The following is a 20,723-nucleotide window of genomic DNA, read 5'->3' as shown; positions in this document are numbered from 1 at the left end:
TTAGCATAGATTATTCTTTTTTTGGATTTTTAGTAATATCACACGCAATACCTTGTGGGGATGATATCAAATAATTGTCCATGTGATGTGGGATGCATTGAGGCAATCACAAGATAAGGAATTTTCTTCCCATTTTTGCGATGACATAAAACGATTTTTTGATCAATAATTAACAATAAATATTATAAAATCAGGGTCGTATACAAGAGAAATTTATGTCTTAACGTGTTATGATATGAGTAGACGATAAAGTTGATATAAAAAACATATATACGTGTTATTATTTGAGTGAAATAATAAAATTATGTGACGGTGTTTTAGTTACAACAAAAAATTGCTCCGCGTATGATGCCGAGATAATTGTTGAGCCAAGTTGGAAGTAGTTTGGTGTTGAAGTTGGTTCCTCCTTGTATTTTACAACAACTTGAGTAGTGAGAGGTGGATTCTCCTCTTTCTGGCTTTTTAGTTGAAAAGAGAGCTGAAAGCTTCAAATCTTGGATAGGGAGAGCATCCAAGTCCCTTAGATAGAATCCAAGTCACTTGCATTGCTTTTGTTGATTCACAAACAATTGGGTGCGGAACTGGTTTGCAGCTCAAGTCGTAGAAAATACTTAATTTTATTTTGAGAATCCACGTGAATTGATTGAGACTTGTTTATTTGATTATATAAGCAGTTTATTATTCGTAATAATTCTTTGAGCTAGTTTCAAGGTACCTCAAACATGTTGAGGTTGTCTATCAAACCTCGTTTTGAACAATCTGTATGCAATATACAATTGTATTCACCGAACCGAATTCGATTCAACTTAATTTGAAAATCGAATAAGTTTATAGCTCAAGTAATTAAGAACATTCATTCATACTTCGATTACAATTAGATTTGGTTAATCATAATCCAATCCAGCCAGAAATAATGGTGAACAAAAGATAAAGAGAGATCAAGCTTAGTTTCTTGCAATCTATAGAAGCCCAAAAACCAGCCGAAAGACCTTGTCGACTTTAACATATTAAATCCATTGGGCCTAGGGTTAGCTACGTTGGAAGCATCCCCATTTTCACATCTCTGATTTTAATTGCTTTGCATACGAATGTTTTACATGGTATTCTCTTCGTGACTCGAGAACGACTAACCAGATGATATCTTAAATCTCATACATTATTATATTATATGTTATTTTTCGTAATTGATTAAGAATACCATCACCGTTGCACATCGGATGAAGAAAGTTTCGTAAACCGATTATCCTATATGTCTCACTCATCACATACACAACGAAATACTAAGACATGTAGTAGGCAGTGGTGAACTTAGGATTCTAATTTTGGGATGTTTCAGTGTTAAAGACTTAGAGTACAAGTTTTTTAGATAGAAACAGATTGCGAACGCGCAAATTATTCTTAGTTTATTTACGGAGGCATTTCGTTGAACATTTGGTGGGCTTGTTGTCGTCAGTCAAATCATGTTGCGCACATGTTAATAGATACGACATTTGCCGAAGCAACCTGATAAGTGATATCGAGAGAATTTGTCCAGTGCTGTAGGAACAACTTGTTGAGATATGCTTGACGAATATTACATCAAACACTTGGTAAGCATAAAAGGGACTCGTAACAAACATTCAAAGAGTCATCGAAAGACTTTCACATGTATATTTTTCAAATTCTAAAAAGGTTTAGAACTACCTTGATCTCAAAATACATCCGCCTTAGTCCTAATTAGACACAATTTTTTTTCCCATGAGCTGAGTCACAGTGATAAAGTGGTTGTAGAAAATACGAAACAGACGAACGCATCCTAACGTTTAACCGTGACTAGAAAACAAAAAAAGCACACATTGGCTGGCATTCGGGATTTGGGAATATATACGCACAGCACACACTCGTTGAATTATAATTAACCGGCATATGATTAAAAATAAAAATGTATTATAATTTGCCAAATTGTTATGGAAATGCATGTCTATTATTAATAAGAACAATACTTGGCTGCTGAATAAAAATTAAAACGCATTATAATTTGCCAAATTGTTATGGAAAATGGGCATGTCTATTATTAATAAGAACAATATTTGGCTGTTGAAAATTCAGCAACCACTCATGCTTCTATCTAATTAGATTTGGACACGTGTCCAAATAATTGAAATTGTAAACACAAATTGGACACATGACCAAATCTTATTAGATGAAAGAAGCAATGACTGCTGAATTTTCAGTAACCGTGTATTGTTCTTATTAATATTCGTATATCTAACTAGAGTCTCGTAACCTTGTGATATTATTTATGCACTTTTTCTTTCGAGCTGATGTTCCGTTGTCTAAAAAATATTTTTATTCGTATATCAATATAAAAATATAGAATAACATTGTTAAGTCGTGACAAGATGCTAATTAGGTATAAGATCAACTTGGAAAGTGAAGGCGACTTTTCAACCAAAAGTAAGATAGTGTTGGCAATAACTTATTGGTTAATTGTATATCTTTGACTTTAAATATTGTGTGCACAAGTGTTATATTTTAAACGTGACACTAATATTTTGTTTTGTTACAGTTTGGTGCATGCATATTAGCGTGTGGAACTTTATTACACTACAATGTATTATTCTATATGCTATGCATGGATTGAGGTTAAGACATCAAACGAGACGATTGATATGCTTATTTATTTGAAATGAGAAGTAAAAAAACGTATGAATTTTACAATACAATAGATATTAAAGAATGAGCATATACAAGAATGTGCATGTATACGATCAAATACTTTTGTAATCAATCTAACTACGTATTTTTTAGTATTGGATTACTTAGGTTGTTTCATATGTGTTGATAAGCTCATGAAAATCTAGAATCGAAACAACCTTAGCCATCGTGGAGTGGTCCAGTAATTGAGACGATTTCTAGCCTCGTATTCCACACAGCACGTCATGCGTTTGATTTATAGCCTTGATGAATCATACGATGATGACAAAAAAGAAGCTAAAATACCTTTATGAATCTTCCCAATTCCCCCCAAAATAAACAACATGATGAAGCCCTAACTGATCTCTTTTTAAAAGGAAAACTAATGAAAATGACTTGAAAACTTTGAGTTTTAATGATAAGGACAAAATAAAGGGTAAAGTGAATAGTACCAGGATTGACTTTTTAGTGTAAAAATGTGATTTTTCGTTAAAGTGAACGGTACCGGATGCTTTTCGTTAAAGTTCCAATTTTTAAAAAAATGGAAACAACCTCAACACCCATTACCATATATATAAATATAAATATAAAAAAGTAAATTTACTCATATGTAAATATAAAAATATAGAATAACATCGTTAAGTCAAGACAAGAAGTTAGGTATGGAATCAACTTGGAAAGTGAAGACGACTTCTAAACCAAAAGTAAGACAGTGCTGGAAATAAATCCTCTCTGAATCCTCTCTAGATCCTTAAATTGTGTTCGTTCATCGTTCATCGTACATTGTACGACTAGTTTTCATTAGGTACTATTTATATTTAATTTTAAATAAAAGTATTTAAAATAATTTCTGACCGTACGATGTACGATGAATGACACTATTTAAAGATCTCCGGAATCTTCACAAAGAAGATCCGAAGAGGATCCTCATTCGGAAATAACTTATTGGTTAACTGAATATGTTTGAATTTAAATATTGTGCACATGTGTTATTTTTTAAACGTGACACTAATATTTTGTTTTGTTACAGTTTGGTGCATGCATTTAGCGTGTGGAACTTTATTACAATGTATTATTCTATATGCTATGCATGGATTGAGGTTAAGACATCAAACGAGAAGATTGATATGTTTATTTACTTGAAATGAGAAGTAAAAAAATGTATGAAGTTGACAATACAATAGAGATTAGAGAATGAGCATATACAAGAATGTGCATGTATACAATCAAATACTTTTGTAATCAATCTAACTACGTATTTTTTAGTATTGGATTACTTAGGTTGTTTCATACGTGCTGATAAACTCATGAAAATCAAGAATCGAAACAACCTTAGCCATCATGGAGTGGTCCAGTAATTGGGACAATTTCTAGCCTCGTATTCCACACAGCAAGTTCTGCGTTCGATTTCTAGCGCTGGTAAATCATATGATGATGACAAAAAAATGCTAAAATACCTTTATAAATCTTCTCAATTCCCCAAAAATAAACTACGTGATGAAGCCCCAACTGATATCTTTTAAAAAAAAAATGGAAACAACCTCGACACCCGTTACCATTAAAGGTTAGAGAATTCAAATCATCTTCCATGCAAAAAAAGCTGAAGGACTACTTGTATACCTTCTGGAAGGAGAATCGTTGTTAAAAGGTGGTTCTTTTTGACCATTTTTTTGTTTTACTCGTATTAATATTTCGTTTAAAATATCGTTACAATGTCATTTCTTTCACGGAATATTATGTGTTCGGCTTCAGATACTACAACAACAACGTCTTCTCACTTAACATTGTGTGACCAATTTTAAATACCGCTGCAATAACGTTTTCTCTCAGCTCGCCACCTGCTCCAACTCAGTCGTCCCCAGTTCCGTCAACCGTCAAATTGGCTGGCTGGACTAAATTGTCCAGCCGCAGTAGGCACTTGTTCTCCGCCGCAGTAAGCAATTTTACTCCGCAGCAGTATGCCCATCCAAAAAGCCCCTTATGAGACCGTAATGTCCTCCTCCTTCCTCTTCCTCTTCCTCCTCATCCTCCTCTCCTCCCTCCCCACCCCATCCCTCTGCCAGCTAAACGCCACCGTTCCGTGCCCCCTCAACTTCACCATCCTCCGCCAGTTCGACCCGGGCTCCCGCAACCGCAAACGCTACGACCGCAACACCGAGTGCCAGTACCTCGTCCAGGGCCTCCGCTTCGTCGACTCCGATTACCTCCGCCGCACCGGCAACTTCCTCCCCCCGCTCAACGCCTCCGAGTCCTGCTGGGTCGATTACCAATCCCTAGCCAACGAGTTCGTCCCCAATTTCGACATTCGCGCCAACTGCGGCTTCCAGACCAGCTGGATCTCCGAAGGATGCACGAACGTCTCCACCCGGTCCCAATTCGAGTCCCAAGTGGGAAACACCTCGCTCAGCGACGTCGCCGCCGCCTGCAGCCAGTCTCTCGAAAACGGCTCGCCCTGCGCCCTCTGCACCACCAGAATGTCCTTGCAGACCTCGCGGTTGACCGGTGAGTCCGTCGGAAACGTCTCCACCTGCACTGCGTACCCGGCCATTTACGTGGCGGCTTTTGTCGGACCGATCGATATGGGCACCGCCGAGTGCTTGTTCTCGCTCAGAAGCCCGGCAAAGAGCTCCGGTAAGAAGAAAAAGACTGTAATTTTGATTGTATTGGTTGTTTGCGGCGTCGGATTGCTGGTTGTGATCGGCGGCGTTTGGTTTTTGTGGCATAAATATGAAGAATTTATGATTAGGAAGAGGAAAAAGGATGCTAGTGATAAAATCGAGCAGGGATTAGGTTCTGCTTTAGATTCAATTAGTGGAAGTACTAATTTAATTAAGTTTAAATACGAGGAGATTAGTGCTGCAACTAAGAATTTCTCTAGGGACAATATAATTGGGAGAGGAGGATATGGGAATGTGTACAAGGGAATTCTGGATGATGGTTCTGAAGTTGCTTTGAAGAGGTTCAAGAACTGCTCGGCTGCTGGCGACGCGAATTTCGCCCACGAGGTTGAGGTGATTGCGAGTGTTAGGCATGTCAATCTTCTTGCTTTGAGAGGTTATTGCATTGCCACTACTCCTTTGGTGGGTCACCAGAGGATCATTGTGTGTGATTTGATGAAGAATGGGAGTCTCCATGACCATTTGTTCGGTTCGTTTGAGAGCAAGCTTAGTTGGCCTATTCGTCAGAGGATCGCGCTGGGGACTGCGAGGGGATTGGCTTATTTGCATTACGGGGCTCAACCAACTATTATCCATAGGGACATCAAAGCTAATAACATACTTTTGGATGAGACATTCGAGGCCAAGGTAGCAGATTTTGGGCTTGCGAAGTTTACACCTGAGGGAATGACGCATTTGAGCACGAGGGTGGCTGGAACAATGGGTTATCTTGCTCCAGAGTATGCGTTGTACGGGCAGTTGACAGATAAAAGTGATGTGTATAGTTTTGGTGTTGTGCTCCTTGAACTTTTGAGTGGAAAGAAAGCGCTCCATGTGATTGATGATAATCAACCGTCACTTGTGACTGATTGGGCGTGGGAGTTGGTGAGGAAGGGAAGACCGCTGGATGTTATTGAAAATGATATGCCGGAGAAAGGTTCACCCGAAGTTCTAGAGAAGTATGTATTGATTGCCGTTCTTTGTTCTCATCCGCAGTTGTATGCTAGGCCAACGATGGATCAGGCTGTTAAAATGTTGGAAACAGATATATCGGTTCCATCAATTCCTGAAAGACCAATTCCCCTTGTGGCAAATATTGACGATATTGAAAGATATAGCAGCAGTGGCTCAATCCAGCTCTCTACTACAGGTGGTTTTCAGACTTTTACATTCGATAGTAACCTACATTCTAACCCTAATAGAGACGGGGAAAGTTCCGGTACCAGAGAGAATGGTGGTGACTTGTGAGTTAATTAACTCGAAGAAGAAAGGAGTAGCGACACTGTCTTTGACAGTTTCACTAATAGGTATGTTCACCCTGATTTGTTTTGTTGGCGCAAATTGTGTGGTTTTGTATTGAAATTTCTCACTGTAAATATGAAATAGATGTGTGATCAAACCCGATTCTTTACTCAAGTCAAATAGAACACATTAAACATATATTACTGTCATTGTCATCTGTTGCTTGAGCCCCTAGAAGATACCCAATATGGAAGCTTTGTCAATGTCACACTTAAGTTATTGAAGCGTAATCCGAAGATGTCAACTTCGTCCTCACATCGTAGGGTCGTAGTTAAATGTTATCCTTTTGCTACGAGGATCTGATGTTCTTTTTGTTTACTGTGGATGCATACATGCTAAGATGCGTAATTAATAGCGGTCATCGTAGACTGGTTGGTTTAATGGTATTGATGTATATGTTCGATTGGTTATTTCACAGTCCAATGCAATGAAATCAAAAACCAGTACAAGGTAGGTTGTCTCATGTGACACATGAATCGTCTTTTCAAGAACCAATTCTTACTTCCGGCTGCCTGTTTACGTCCCCACCCCCGTCGCGTCTCTTGTAAGTGTGACGCAATATGTGGGCGGATGGACATAAGAATTTCTCCGTCCCCATAATCTTTGCCTATAATTTGTTTTGACAGAGTGGGCACTGGGGTCTCAAAGCTGTCAATGCGTATGGGAGAGGTAGATCTGCTGTATATGCAAATTGTTTTCAAACGTAGGAGTATGATTAGGCAGCTTCACTTGTCAAATGTCTTGGGTCCACAGCCTTCTCACTATAGAGCTCTGCTCACCCGCGCATTTTTCTTCACGTTTGAACGGTTGAGATTTAACCAAATTTTTTTTTTCAAGTGTGAACCGTTCACTTGTGAAGAAAAAATGTGCGGAGAGATTTTCCACCATCAATCAAATTTTCTGTTTAGATATTCTTTTCAAGTCTAAAGTGCGTGACTAATTGGACTGAAGACCGCAAATACTAGATTATCATTGTAATTACAGATACATTTTTACTTTTAGATATGTCTAGTTCAACAACTCTGTCATTTCATTTGAATTTGTGTTCCTATCTTATTTTCTGGGTTACAGACAAATATAGTCTTGTAGCAACGTCAATGTCTGATCCCTGCACCGGGTGCACCCTAATAGAGCCGATGCACCAACTCTGTTGACATACCAAGTCCGTCGACATACCAACTCAGTCGTCCACTGATATTGTGACATGTAGATTATTAGCTGCTGATATTATAACATGTGGATTATTAGCACCGTCATGAGGGTTAGATAAGATCTAACCATAAATAGAAAATTAAGAATCCGGATCCTCTTTGTGAGGATTATAGGGATCCGTGAATCGTGTCCGTTCATCGTACATTATGCGGTTAGAAATTATTTTAAATACTTTTATTTAAAATTAAACACAAACAATATATGACAAAAAATAACTATACGATGTACGATGAACATATACAATTCACAAATCTCCAAAATCCTCGAATCGAGAGGATCCTGTTGGGAAAATTAAAATGAACAACGCAAAAGCTTGCCTATTTAATTCAAGGTGCAAGGCTGTAAACCCTGAAAAGTGAAATAGAACCTTATGTTTTGTCTATTCTGATAGAAGGTGAAATCGTGAATATGATAAATGACTCTTTGAAAATGTTTTTAAAATGATTGAAAGTGTTTTTTATGAAAATATTTTTTAAACCAATTTTTAGTTAAAACGTAAGAGAATTCTAGAAAAGCACTTGAAGTACTTTGTACAAGAAGTACATAATTAGTGTTTCTTGTAGGAAGCACTTCCGTGCCTTTGAACTCAGAAATATTTTCACCAAAAGTATTTTTAGTTATTTTAAAAATACATCTAAACGACTTCATTAACATGATTAGGATCTCATAGTTGATATTTTTTTTTTATAATTTTTGTAATTAGTTTAATTTAAGGGAACTTTAACGAGAAGCTCTTGGTACTGTTCATTTTAACGAAAAATCACATTTTTACACTAAAAAGTCAATCCTTGTACTATTCATTTTACCTTTTATTTTGTCATTTTCGTTAAAATTCAAAATTTGCAAATTCTTTTCATTAATTTCCCCTTAATTTAATCAATTAATTTTGTTTTTGAGCTTTTGTTCATGTGAAGCCAAAAAGGAAGCTCAAAGCTAACAATCAAAGGTGAACTTTTTCTCCAAAGAATGGTTGTTCAATGGTTGAATTTTCCTTATTAAGAAAGTGATATATCGTTACGTTTCTCTTGGTATATGTTTTTCCTAGCAAAAAAATAAATTTCTAAAAATATTAAATATCCGCCGAGATTTATTGGTCCAACAAATTTTCAGATTTTCGGCTAAAATTAATAATTGCGGCAACCCCCGGCTAAACAAAGAGACAGAAGAGCAAATAATCAATGGAAAATTGGAAATTCTCATAAAGCTTGGATTTTTTTTTCCCGAAATGGCCATTAATCGGACCATAAAATTAATTAATTTCGAAGTTAAAAAAAAAAAATCAAAAGATTATAAAAAGAAAGAAAATTAAAAGATTTACTGGCAGCCACCTTGAGCAGACCAGACACCAGACCACGTTCCACACCTACATCAGCACATCTTATATTCTCTCTGGTGTTTATCTGATCATTTTTCCTCTTATTCTTACGTGTGTATGATATTTCAATCTAATCTTAACTTGACTAATTTTGAGGATGAGCTTTGGCGTAATGGAAATATTGTTCATTTGTGACAAAAAAGTTACGGGTTCGAGTCATGAAAACAACGTCTTCGCAAAGCAAAGGTAAGGTTGGGTACGAGAGATGTCTTCCCCTGACCCTCACAAAGTGGGAAACCTTATTAGCCTGGGGTCGCCCTTAACTTGATCAATCTTAAAATGAATCTGATCTAAACGAGAGGAGATTCTTGAACTTGAATGCAGACAAAGAATACACTGCTCTATCTAACTTGATACGGCATGATATTCCTTTTTATTTTTTTACTTGCGCGGTGATTTTACTGTCTGCATCGTCTGGCATGCAATTGGTAGCAAAGCTTTTGAGGAAGTAAATTTGTAACTACTTGGAACACCACTGTCAATGTGAAGCAGTGCCTAACTTTTACATCCCTTCTGGCACGTTGAAATCTCTCTCTCTCTCTCTCTCTCTCTCTCTCTCTCTCTCTCTCTCTCTCTCTCTCTATCTATAAGAAAGAGAGCTTCCATGGTTTCCATTATTTCATAGTTTCTGCTCACACTTCCCATCTCTTTGAATCTTAGTTTGTTTGCTATTTATACAAGTTCTTCGAAGCCGTTCGAGTTAAAGTTTTGTCAGGAGCCTTCTTGTTAACCTTGTTGCCAAACTCCATCTATATAACTCAGGCAGGCATGGCAACCAAGGAGGATGTGGAGAGTGATGCGCAGGAGGGAGTACGAGCGCCGCTTATGGCGAACGTAGCGGGATCAGCTGGTGGAAGCGGGGGAGGGAACCTGTGGATGGTTTATCTCAGCACATTTGTTGCAATTTGTGGCTCTTATGAGTTTGGATGCTGTGTAAGTGATTGTTGTGCGTTTTTTTTTATCTTTTTGTTAAGATTTTAGAGAGACGTGCCAATGGTTCACTGAAAAATTGGGATGTTTAGATAGTATTTCTAACACTCTTGTATCGCTTTCAGGCCGGTTATTCTTCGCCTACTGAGTCCGCAATCCAGGAAGATCTCAGTTTATCATTATCTGAGGTATGGAAGTGATTAAAACATCTATAACTCATCCAAGCTGTTTAGTTTGGATGGTTAAATTATGAGTCAAAATCCATATCTGCAGTGAGATATGAGTGACGGGACGAACTTTCTTACATCTGGGACACCATGGTAGCGGTTGGATATCCCGAGCCAGCGAACTTCCATGTGCTTCAACTTTTTCATGTAACAATTGTGTTACTGCCTTGGGATATACAACCACCATGGCGTCCCAGGTGCGTTTTGCATTGTCTGCCGAGCCGGCAATACAGGCGAAGCAGACCTACACAGCGTGCGTGAATAGTTTCAGATTCAAGAAACAAAGCGTAAAAATTAGTATCGAATATGATTAAGTGATTTGACAGTACAGTGGGAGAATTTTCTCGAAGCAATTCGATTGTACTTTCAGCACAATGCTTTCGCAAATTTTCTTTCAGTTAACCTGCTGGTTTTTCCTTTGTATGCAGTATTCAATGTTTGGCTCCATTTTGACATTTGGTGCAATGGTAGGAGCTATCACCATCGGACCTATCGCCGATTTTCTCGGCCGAAAAGGGGTATGAATTCAAAATTCGTGTTCAGAACTTTTAGCACTAAAACTTGTGCTGTTTTAATTGGTGTTCTATTCGCTATCTAACGATATCTTCACTGTATAATTGTATGCAGGCCTTAAGAGTGTCATGTGCTTTCTGTGTTGCAGGTTGGCTTGCTATTTACTTCTCCAAGGTTTGTATCATTTTGCACTTGAATTCCTCTGTGCTTTTAGATACTGAGCAAATGGTCTACTCTGAAATTTGAGCTTATTCGTGTTCATCATTTTTCTCCTTTGAAGGCTGCTTGGTCGTTGGACATTGGGAGACTGCTAACTGGATACGGAATGGGAGCCTTTTCGTACGTGGTGAGTTATTTCCCTCCTCTATAACTTGAGTATTATGTTCCTGACAAGTTATTAACCAAGTCTGATGTGTTATTGGATGAATGACAATTAAGGTACCTATTTTCGTAGCTGAAATTGCACCCAAAAATCTTCGAGGAAGATTAACTGCTGCAAATCAGGTAAATATGTAACAAGAAACGCGATCCTTGAAGCTAGTTAGTAACAATATTTTTTGAGTTTGTTTGGATCTTATCTAACTTCTTCATTTGCTCATCGTATAGTTAATGATCGTAACTGGAGTGTCTGCTTCCTTCATAATCGGGGTATTAGTAAGTTGGCGGACATTAGCATTAATCGGTGAGTTATTTTAGACAAACTGTGCTGAATTTGAATACCCTATGTTATCAAATACAGTAGCAGAGAGGGCTCATTTGTATGGTGCTCGCAGGACTTATTCCCTGCGCTGTGACACTTCTTGGTCTCTTTTTCATTCCCGAGTCTCCAAGATGGTTGGTAAGAACTTCGCTTTTGTTTCCGCATTTACTTAAGTTAGTAGCATTAGACGCAGTGAAGACATTGATTACAGCTTCATCATCAATGCAGGCAAAGATAGGACGGTATAAAGATTTTGAAGATGCGCTACAGAAACTGCGCGGCAAAGATGCTGACATATCTGAGGAAGCAGAAGAAATCCGGGATTATATTGCAACTCTTGACTCGCTCCCTAAAGCCAAATTGCTGGATTTGTTTCAAAGAAGATACTGGAGCTCACTCGTTGTAATGGCTTCTCTCTACATCGCTTGTACTGACAGTTTTGTTGTCTTTCTTTCTCTTCCGAGTAAAACTTTTCTTTGCTAATAAATTTTGTTCGATCAGATCGGAGTTGGGCTGATGTTCTGTCAACAACTGGGAGGAATCAACGGGGTCTGTTTCTATGTGAGCGATATTTTTGAACAAGCAGGTATGAAGACCCCGCTTTAATCTATTTTTTTGGTATTTAAAGCAGATAATCTTGTTCTACGGTTGAAATGTAAACGTTCTATTTCTCAGGATTTTCCTCCAGCATTGGAACCATAACTTATGCTATCCTTCAGGTTCGGAAGTGCTACCGCGAGAGCTCTTGAAATTTTTTAATCTTCCTCCATTGGGCGCATCTTGACGCGGTTCTGTTTTACAGGTTATAGTTACCGCCATTGCTGCAGGCGTGATGGATAAAGCTGGACGAAAGCCTCTAATTTTGGTAAACTAGTGCACAGCTTTAGCTCTAAGAATGTTCCGAGACAAATTCCAATTCGTATCAGAAGGTTTAATTTTTCCTTCCTATCCTAGGTCTCTGCAGCCGGGTTGGTGCTTGGCTCTCTCTTGACGGCAGTTTCATTCTTTCTGAAGGTAATCCTCAAACGTTGACCCTAACATCTTTCGGTATAAGGTTATCCAACATAAGTCTGACAAGAGATCGCTCTTTGTGGACCAGGTTCATGAATGGGCACTCAACGCAGTTCCCATACTTGCTGTAACCGGCATACTGGTACTTCATTACCTTTGTGGCGACATGTTTCCCACGCGCATCTCTCTTTTGAAACCAAGCTTTTGTTTCTTCTCCTTGAATCTTTAACCCTTCGTTTATGAATTCAGGTCTACATAGGAGCATTTTCGATAGGAATGGGAGCAGTTCCTTGGGTTGTGATGTCCGAGGTATAGGAAATGCATACAATTTGGCTCATTTATCCGTCCATGATTGCGTTGATCATGTCACCTATCTAAACAAATTTACTGTCTGCTGCAGATATTCCCGATAAACATTAAGGGGCAGGCCGGAAGCTTAGCAACGCTAGTGAATTGGCTCTGCGCATGGTTGTGTTCCTACACTTTCAACTATCTTATGATTTGGAGCTCCTACGGTAACTACATTTTCCTTTCTTGTTACAGAAGCCAACTCTTTTGGAAGCTAAATGTTCATGCTTAAGGATTTGCAGTTTTGTAGAGCTGATGATTTACTCGCGCTCGCGCGCGATTTTCAGGTACCTTCATTCTCTACGCCGGAATCAACGCTCTGGCGATTTTGTTCGTGGTGGCGCTGGTGCCGGAAACGAAGGGGAAAACCCTGGAACATATTCAAGCAGCCATAAATAAATAGAACTGAAGAGCATTCTTTTTAGAAGATAAATCCTCATTCAAATTAAAACCACAAAATTATTGTACTGCTATTTTTACGATGATTAATTAAGTTTTATTTAGGGTAAATTACATTTTGCATAAGTACAATTGCAACATTATACATCTTTAAAACATTTCATTTTCATACGTTTACTTAATATTTACTGCAATTTCATACATTCGTCAAGTAAACCGTTAATTTGACTGTTAAGTGATGATGTGACAATGATAGAGTCTCGACTGGTCAATAAATTATAAAATAAAGATATAATTATTTAAATAAAGCCAAAATAAAATAAATAAATAAAACAAAAAGAAGATTGCTAGTGCTGGCTGGACTCAACACACTCGACGGCGAGACTATCCTGGCTCCTATCCAAGGTCCGACCCGACCTCATCCTCCCTCCACAACCCAACCCCGGCTCGCCGCTGGACTTCCTGGAGCCACCGTGATTTAGGCCTCCACGGTGTTCTTCGACACTCCGACATCAATCTTCGGGCTCCGTCTCTGGGTCGTCATTGGAATCATCGTCGGTACTCTGATAGTCCTGACCCTCTTCCTCCTCTCCCTCTGCCTCACCTCCCGCCACCGTTCCCGGGCCTAGAAGGCCCAGCCCAAGTCCGCCGCCGCCGTCCAGCTGGCTCCGCCTAACCACATCCACCACTGCGAGGTCCGATTTCTCCCCGAGTTCTTCGATTCTTGCTCGAACTCGACGGTTTTCGAGTGGAGCGGGTCGCCATGGCCTGCAGCAATTTCGCCCATTGGACCCCTGTGCGATTCTGAAGCCGACGATGTGAATCTTGGTGAGATGGCGGCATCGTCGTCGTTAAATCTGAAGAAGAAGAATGAGGGATTGTGATGGATAAAGTGGATGAGAGGGTGCTTGTATGTGGCGTGCGAGATGAGAGAGAGAGGAGAGAGGAGAGAGCAGAGGAAAGCCTGCATGTTGGGCGTTTCATCCTGCTTTTCTACATATTTTGGGACTGCGGAAGTGAGGATTTTAAGAGTGGGATTTGGGAAGCAGATGATATTTGCATCTGGGTTTTGCTGACGAGTTTTCAAGGGGGGTGAGAGTGAGAAATTTGGTGTGTGGGATTTGTTAAGAATGGAAATTTCATGGTGCTAAATGCTAGAGTGATTGGGGGTTTGGAGCTGGGAGGGATTTGAAGGTGTTTCCATGGAAGATGGAGATGCAAAGTGGAAAGATGGAGATGCAGAGAGAGAGAGAGAGAGAGAGAGAGAGAGAGAGAGGGGTAGCTGGACAAAGAAAAAGGGAAGGTTTCGTTTTTAATTTAATTTTTTTTTAATATTTAATTATTTTGGTTTGCCACATCACCAAAACATATTAGTTTTATATTTGTCACATCATTACTTAACGATCATATTAACGGTTGGACTAATAAATGTATGAAATTGCAATAAAATGATAAATAATGTATGAAATTGAAATGTTTTAAAGATATTGCATGAGGTTGCAATATCATCCAAACTTGAAGGGATAAAATGTAATTGACCTTTTTTTTATTGATTTAAATCGGGCATGTCCAATCAATCACGATGACAGTTTTGTTTGTTTCTTTCTGGGTAACGCCTGGCAACAACGATGTTTGACGTGTCATGATGTGAGAGTTAGTGCGTCAAAGTGTTCGAAAAACGCATGTCATGACTTGTCTTGACACAGTGACCTTTGCATCATGGCACACTAGAACTTTGATGTTGGCCACGACATGACAAGCGTCGCGAATTGTCGGCATAATGCATGTCATGACACGCCATGCATTATGTCGACAATTCGAAAGGCTTGTTATGGTGCCACATTGCGAGGGTTAGCGTGTCAAGACAAGTCATTACACACCATGCATTTTTCTAACACTTTGCCTACTATTTCAGAATAATTTAAAAAAAAAAATCTAGGAAATATATGAAGCGTTCTTACCGGTAATAACCTTCGTAAATATGTAGCTCAGAAAATGAATGTGTTCTTACCAGTAAGAAGTTGTATAAATATTCAACTCAAATGATTGAATGTCTTCTTACTGGTAAGAAGCTGTGCAAATAAAAGATGCATGTCATGACTTGTCTTGACACGCTAATCCTTGCATCGTGGCACGGCAAAACATCGTTGCTGGCATGCGATGACATGTCATGGCATGGCATGCATTTTGTAGACGTTTTGCATGCTTGTCATGACTTGTCTTGACATTGCAACCCTCTCATCGTGGCACGCCTAACTATCGTTTCATATAGGTTGTTTCAACCTTCATCGGAAATTTTCGTTTGTCCCTATTAATGACATTTATTTCCCTAAGGCCCTTGAGCTTCCTCATGGCGTTGTGATTAAGTTATTTAAAGAGAAAAGTACAAAGGAGGGGGGGCATGTAGCTAAAATCTGTGATGAAGGTTGAAACAACCTATACGAAACGATAGGTAGGCATGCCCAAAAAATGGGACTTTTTGTTTGTCTCGATTAATGCCGTTTATGTCCCTAAAGCCCCTGAGCTTCCTCATAGCGTTGTGATTAAGTTATTTAAGCAGTTGATTTCCAAGGTAATCTCATCTTTCAGTCAGTAATTAAACGAACTTTTCAGTTTTCAACCAAAAATTTGGTGAATTCCCGAACTTGATCTTCAAGGGTTTACGTTGGTATCCCTTGTTAGCTTCGTGATGAGTCCTGAAAGAAACAAAAAAATAAAAAATTATATGAACCTGTCAACACCATATCACATCGAAGGATGGAAGTCTAGCATAAGAACTTAAAATATCGTTAGCCCCACCACCCATTGTCTATATTCGTTTTCGGGAAATAATGACATTCTAACATAGTATCAGAGCAGAGCAACTTATACGTCCATGTGTCATGCCCAACAGCCCTACGTGCTCCCACATTTCGCTGAAAAATTTGTCCCCGTGTGACGCGCAAAAAGACGACACTGCCTTGTCAAGTTTATAACTACTTGTCCTCAAGATTTGCTCACTTTTATCTCTTTGTTAGACACTTGAAATCAACAAAGCCAGTGTCAGTGCAGATCAAAACTTTTACGAGCTCAGGAAAATAAAAAAAATGATGTTATTGGATAAGGATTTACTGGTTTCCATTATTTGATAGTTTCTTGATTACATAGTCCATATCTTTTAATCCTTTCTCTTTTCCATTTATACAAGTTCATCGCGACGTTTCGAGTTTGTAAAATTCAGGCAGACATGGCCATCAAAGAGAATGTAGAGAGGGATGTGCAGAAGGAGGAAGTAAGAGAGCCACTCATGAGGGTGGTGGAGAATAAAATGGACGGTGAAGATGGAAGCAGCAGAGGGGATCAATGGATGGTTTATCTCAGCACATTTGTTGCAGTTTGTGGCTCTTTTGAATTTGGATCCTGTGTAAGTGCTTAATTAATAGGGAAATCGACTGAAAATGATCGTTTTACAAATATTGACGACATATCGATCAAATACTGAAAAGTACTCATTTCAACAATTGGGATTTGTAAGAATTTTTGATCATTTCATCCATTTTTCCTAATTAGTAGCATTTAGCTCTTCATTGATGCACAGAAAAATTTGGGATCTTTGGAAGGTAAATTCTGACACTCTTTTGTGGATTCCAGGTTGGTTATTCATCGCCGACTCAATCTGCCATCAGGGAAGATCTCGGTTTAACATTAGCAGAGGTATGGAAAGTGATCATAACATGTAGGAATACAAATACAATCAATGGTTCATGAGTTGAGATTGTTGAAGAAATCGAAAAGCCTTACATCGGAAAGTTGACAAAATAAATACAAATACAATGAATAGTTCTACTTCTAATTGTACCTAGATCTTTTGTGCATGATCTATACGCAGTTTTCAGTGTTTGGATCCATATTGACATTCGGCGCAATGATAGGTGCTATCACAATTGGTCCCATAACTGATTTTCTAGGCCGGAAAGGGGTACGAATTTGCAAAACTAACCTGAATACACTTGTTCTGAAACTAGTTCTGTTTCCACTGATATGTTCACTGTAAAATTGTATGCAGGCATTGCGAGTTTCCTGTGCTTTCTGTGTTGTAGGTTGGCTCGCTATTTACTTCTCGAAGGTTCGTGTCATTTTACCTGCTACGCAAATATTTGTCCTCCGATATTTGACCTTAATTTATGTTCTTCATCGTATTGTGATTGAAGGGAGTTTTGTCTCTGGACATTGGGAGACTGGCAAGTGGATATGGAATGGGAGCCTTTTCATACGTGGTGAGCTGTTACCCTCTTCTACATCTTGAGTATTTTCCGAGACCAAAAAATACATATAAGTACCATGTAGATAATAAGGTACTAACAGAGTTTGATGCAATATTGGGTGGTTGATAATAAGGTACCTGTTTTCGTAGCTGAAATCGCACCCAAACATCTTCGAGGAAGACTAACTGCTGTAAATCAGGTAAAAATGTAACAAGAAATGCAATCCCTGAAGCTAACTAGTAACAGTACCGATCTTATTTCAACAACAGAATAATCGGTTTTGATGACATCTAACTTTGTCTGTTAATTGTTTTTTTATTTTCAGTTAATGATCTGCATTGGAGGGTCCATGTCGTTCATTTTTGGGGTAGTAGTAAGTTGGAGGGATTTAGCATTAATCGGTGAATTGCTTAGACACACTGTGCTTAATCAGAAAACCCTGAGTTATCTAATACAGTAGCAGCTGGCTTATTTGTGTGGTGATTGCAGGAATTGTTCCATGTGCTGTGACCATTCTCGGTCTCTTTTTCATTCCTGAGTCTCCAAGATGGTTGGTAAGAAACCGATTTTCTTTTCTCTAATTATTTAGTGGTAACATTCAACCAAATGAAGACGAGGAATGTGACTTCATATTCAATGCAGGCAAAGACAGGACACCAGAAAGATTTCGAAGTTGCGCTGCAGAAACTTCGTGGTAAAGATGCTGACATCTCTCACGAAGCAGCAGAAATCCAGGTTCTTTATCTCCTAACCTACATGAAAGTAGCATTCGGAAGATCACAAATATTAAGATAAGAAGTACCTTGACAGGATTATAGCAACTCTTGAACGGCTCCCAAAAGCTAAATTACTGGATTTTTTTCAAAAGAGATACTTGCGCTCAATCATTGTAAGCTTCTTTTTGCCATCAATTTGTATACTCAGATTTAAGTTTTCTTGCCTTTAAGTTTGAGTAACTTTGCTTGACATTGCTTTTTTGTTTGATCAGATTGCGGTTGGGCTGATGGTCTGTCAACAATTGGGGGGAATTAACGGGGTCTGTTTCTACACCAGCAATATTTTTAAGCAAGCAGGTACAAAGGCCCTACTTAGAATTCTGACACTACTGTAATCTATGTTTTCAGTATCTATAATTTCACCATATGCTTCTATATCTTTCATCTTCTTGAGTGCAAATTGAATGGCTTAAAGCAGATAATTTGATCTATATGTTATATGTTATATGGCAGGATTTTCGCCTAGTGTTGGAACCATATCCTTTGCTATCCTTCAGGTTCTAAACTCCTACTGTTACAGTACTTTGAATCTTTTAATTTCTCTCCATTGGAAGCATCTTGAAGCGGTTTTGTTTTACAGGTTGTGGTTACAGGCATTGGTGCATCTGTGATGGATAAAGCCGGAAGAAAGCCTCTAATTCTGGTAAACTAGTGTACAGCTAGTTTTAATTCTAGGAATTTTCTGGGAGAAATTCCTATTCATATTCGGAAGGTTAACTCTTCTCGATTTTTCTAGATTTCTGCATCAGGCTTGGTACTCGGATGCCTCCTGACTGCCATTTCATTCTTTCTGAAGGTAATCCTCAACCGTCCCTAACACCTCTTTTCAGCTAGTGATAGTCTGACAAGAAAGCACTTCTTGAACCAGGTTCATGACTTGGCACACGAGGCATCTCCCATACTTGCTGTAACCGGCATTCTGGTAAATCTTTAGCCTTATTGAAATACTTCATCCACACAGATCAGTCTCCTTTAGTATCGTGCTTTCGTTTATTGTACTTACTTTCTTTAACAACTAGTTTCCGGATTCAGGTCTATATAGGATCCTTTGCGATAGGAATGGGAGCAGTTCCTTGGGTCATTATGTCTGAGGTATATGAAAATTTCAAGATCTACCTTAATCTATCCATACATTACTGATCATCTCGCTAATCTAAACGAATATCTATTGCCGCAGATATTCCCTATAAATATCAAAGGGCAGGCTGGGAGCTTAGCGACATTGGTGAACTGGTTCGTTGCATGGTTGTGCTCCTACACTTTCAACTATCTTATGAGTTGGAGCTCCTACGGTAACTACATTTTCCTTTGCTACTATAAGGACTCTAGCAAGTTATTTGATCTGATAATTTACGTATGTGCGCGTGATTCTCAGGTACCTTCATTCTGTATGCAGCAATCAACGCTCTGGCCATAGTGTTTGTGGTTTCGATGGTACCTGAAACGAAGGGGAAAACCCTGGAACAAATCCAAGGAGCCATTAACTAGTAGGGAACAAAAGGAAGGAAAGGAAGAGCATTCGTTGCAGTAAATTCTCAGTGAAAATTTTGACAAATCAATGCAGCAATTTTGTAGGTGAAATCTTCAAAGAAACAAAAAGAACATTGTACTTCTGTTTTTACAGATAAATTTCATGTCAATCTTTCCTCTCATATTTATCTGTGTGACTAGTGGCAGAGCTAGCTAGGGTTCAAAACTCGGCTGTTTTTTAAACCAATTCTTACTTAAAATGCAAGTTAATTCTAGAAAAGTACTTGAAGTTTTTTCTACAAGAAGCATCTCCATAGTTAAAATGCAAGTTATGTGATTTTTGTAGGAAGCACTTGTGCCTTTGGAACCTAAAAATATTTTTTCTAAAAGCGTTTTCAGTAATTTAAAACCACATCTCAAATGAGCTCTAATTCATTTTAACTCCGTTTTGCACACCGTTTACGCCCACACACTCGTAACAACGAGTACCATAATCTTGGAAGACAAGTTTTTCCTTTGTTTTTTGTGGTAAGAGTTCACGAGATTCACTTTCTCTTGGAAATACTCTAAATATTAATCACTTACTAAACATAGAAGATTCACTTTCTCTTGCATATATACAATTATTATATATGCCTCACCCTGTTCATTTGGAAGTAGGTGCTGCATCAGACAGACTACCATCATGTTTTACATAATCGAAAAGTATAACAAATTAAATTATATGAGCTTATGATGGCACAACTTAACTACAACGAAAATGCCACTTTAACAGTATTTCAAGTTAATTACGCACTTCTCATCTCCTTCTTAATACATCATTCTACATGGTCGTGTAATTTCTCCGCCAAGAAAATGAATGTAAAGGGAGTTGTCCTTGAAT

The 20,723-nt window shown here is 38.5% G+C and overlaps 2 protein-coding genes across 7 annotated transcripts; both read left to right on the top strand.

Moving 5' to 3' along the window:
• The first annotated feature begins 4,397 nt into the window (after positions 1-4,397).
• LOC126591497 (probable LRR receptor-like serine/threonine-protein kinase RKF3) lies at positions 4,398-7,882 on the top strand. 4 transcript variants are annotated; one of them, XM_050257196.1, is made up of 3 exons: positions 4,398-6,640; positions 7,262-7,304; positions 7,707-7,882. In XM_050257196.1, the coding sequence occupies exon 1, from the start codon at positions 4,635-4,637 to the stop codon at positions 6,579-6,581; it is 1,947 nt and encodes a 648-aa protein (XP_050113153.1). In that variant the 5' UTR covers positions 4,398-4,634; the 3' UTR covers positions 6,582-6,640; positions 7,262-7,304; positions 7,707-7,882. The 4 variants fall into 4 exon arrangements, with proteins under 4 accessions (XP_050113153.1, XP_050113152.1, XP_050113151.1 ...); XM_050257195.1 differs by lacking the exon at positions 7,262-7,304; XM_050257194.1 differs by lacking the exon at positions 7,707-7,882 and having other exon boundaries at positions 7,262-7,674.
• A 1,915-nt stretch (positions 7,883-9,797) lies between these two features.
• LOC126588765 (sugar transporter ERD6-like 7) lies at positions 9,798-20,022 on the top strand. 3 transcript variants are annotated; one of them, XM_050253867.1, is made up of 18 exons: positions 16,501-16,753; positions 16,981-17,043; positions 17,219-17,308; positions 17,396-17,455; positions 17,541-17,606; positions 17,728-17,793; positions 17,920-17,995; positions 18,084-18,148; positions 18,237-18,329; positions 18,391-18,483; positions 18,583-18,667; positions 18,824-18,867; positions 18,951-19,013; positions 19,107-19,166; positions 19,239-19,292; positions 19,403-19,462; positions 19,548-19,662; positions 19,746-20,022. In XM_050253867.1, the coding sequence occupies exons 1-18, from the start codon at positions 16,577-16,579 to the stop codon at positions 19,856-19,858; spliced, it is 1,443 nt and encodes a 480-aa protein (XP_050109824.1). In that variant the 5' UTR covers positions 16,501-16,576; the 3' UTR covers positions 19,859-20,022. The 3 variants fall into 3 exon arrangements, with proteins under 3 accessions (XP_050109823.1, XP_050109822.1, XP_050109824.1); XM_050253866.1 differs by lacking the exons at positions 16,501-16,753; positions 16,981-17,043; positions 17,219-17,308; ... (12 more) ...; positions 19,403-19,462; positions 19,548-19,662 and adding exons at positions 9,798-10,155; positions 10,278-10,340; positions 10,808-10,897; ... (11 more) ...; positions 12,853-12,912; positions 13,004-13,118; XM_050253865.1 differs by lacking the exons at positions 16,501-16,753; positions 16,981-17,043; positions 17,219-17,308; ... (13 more) ...; positions 19,548-19,662; positions 19,746-20,022 and adding exons at positions 9,804-10,155; positions 10,278-10,340; positions 10,808-10,897; ... (12 more) ...; positions 13,004-13,118; positions 13,239-13,519.
• Positions 20,023-20,723: the final 701 nt, after the last annotated feature.

The sequence above is a fragment of the Malus sylvestris genome, chromosome 11 (assembly GCF_916048215.2).
Source record: "Malus sylvestris chromosome 11, drMalSylv7.2, whole genome shotgun sequence".
Taxonomy (NCBI): domain Eukaryota; kingdom Viridiplantae; phylum Streptophyta; class Magnoliopsida; order Rosales; family Rosaceae; genus Malus; species Malus sylvestris.
This window is presented reverse-complemented; position numbering and strand designations above follow the sequence as displayed.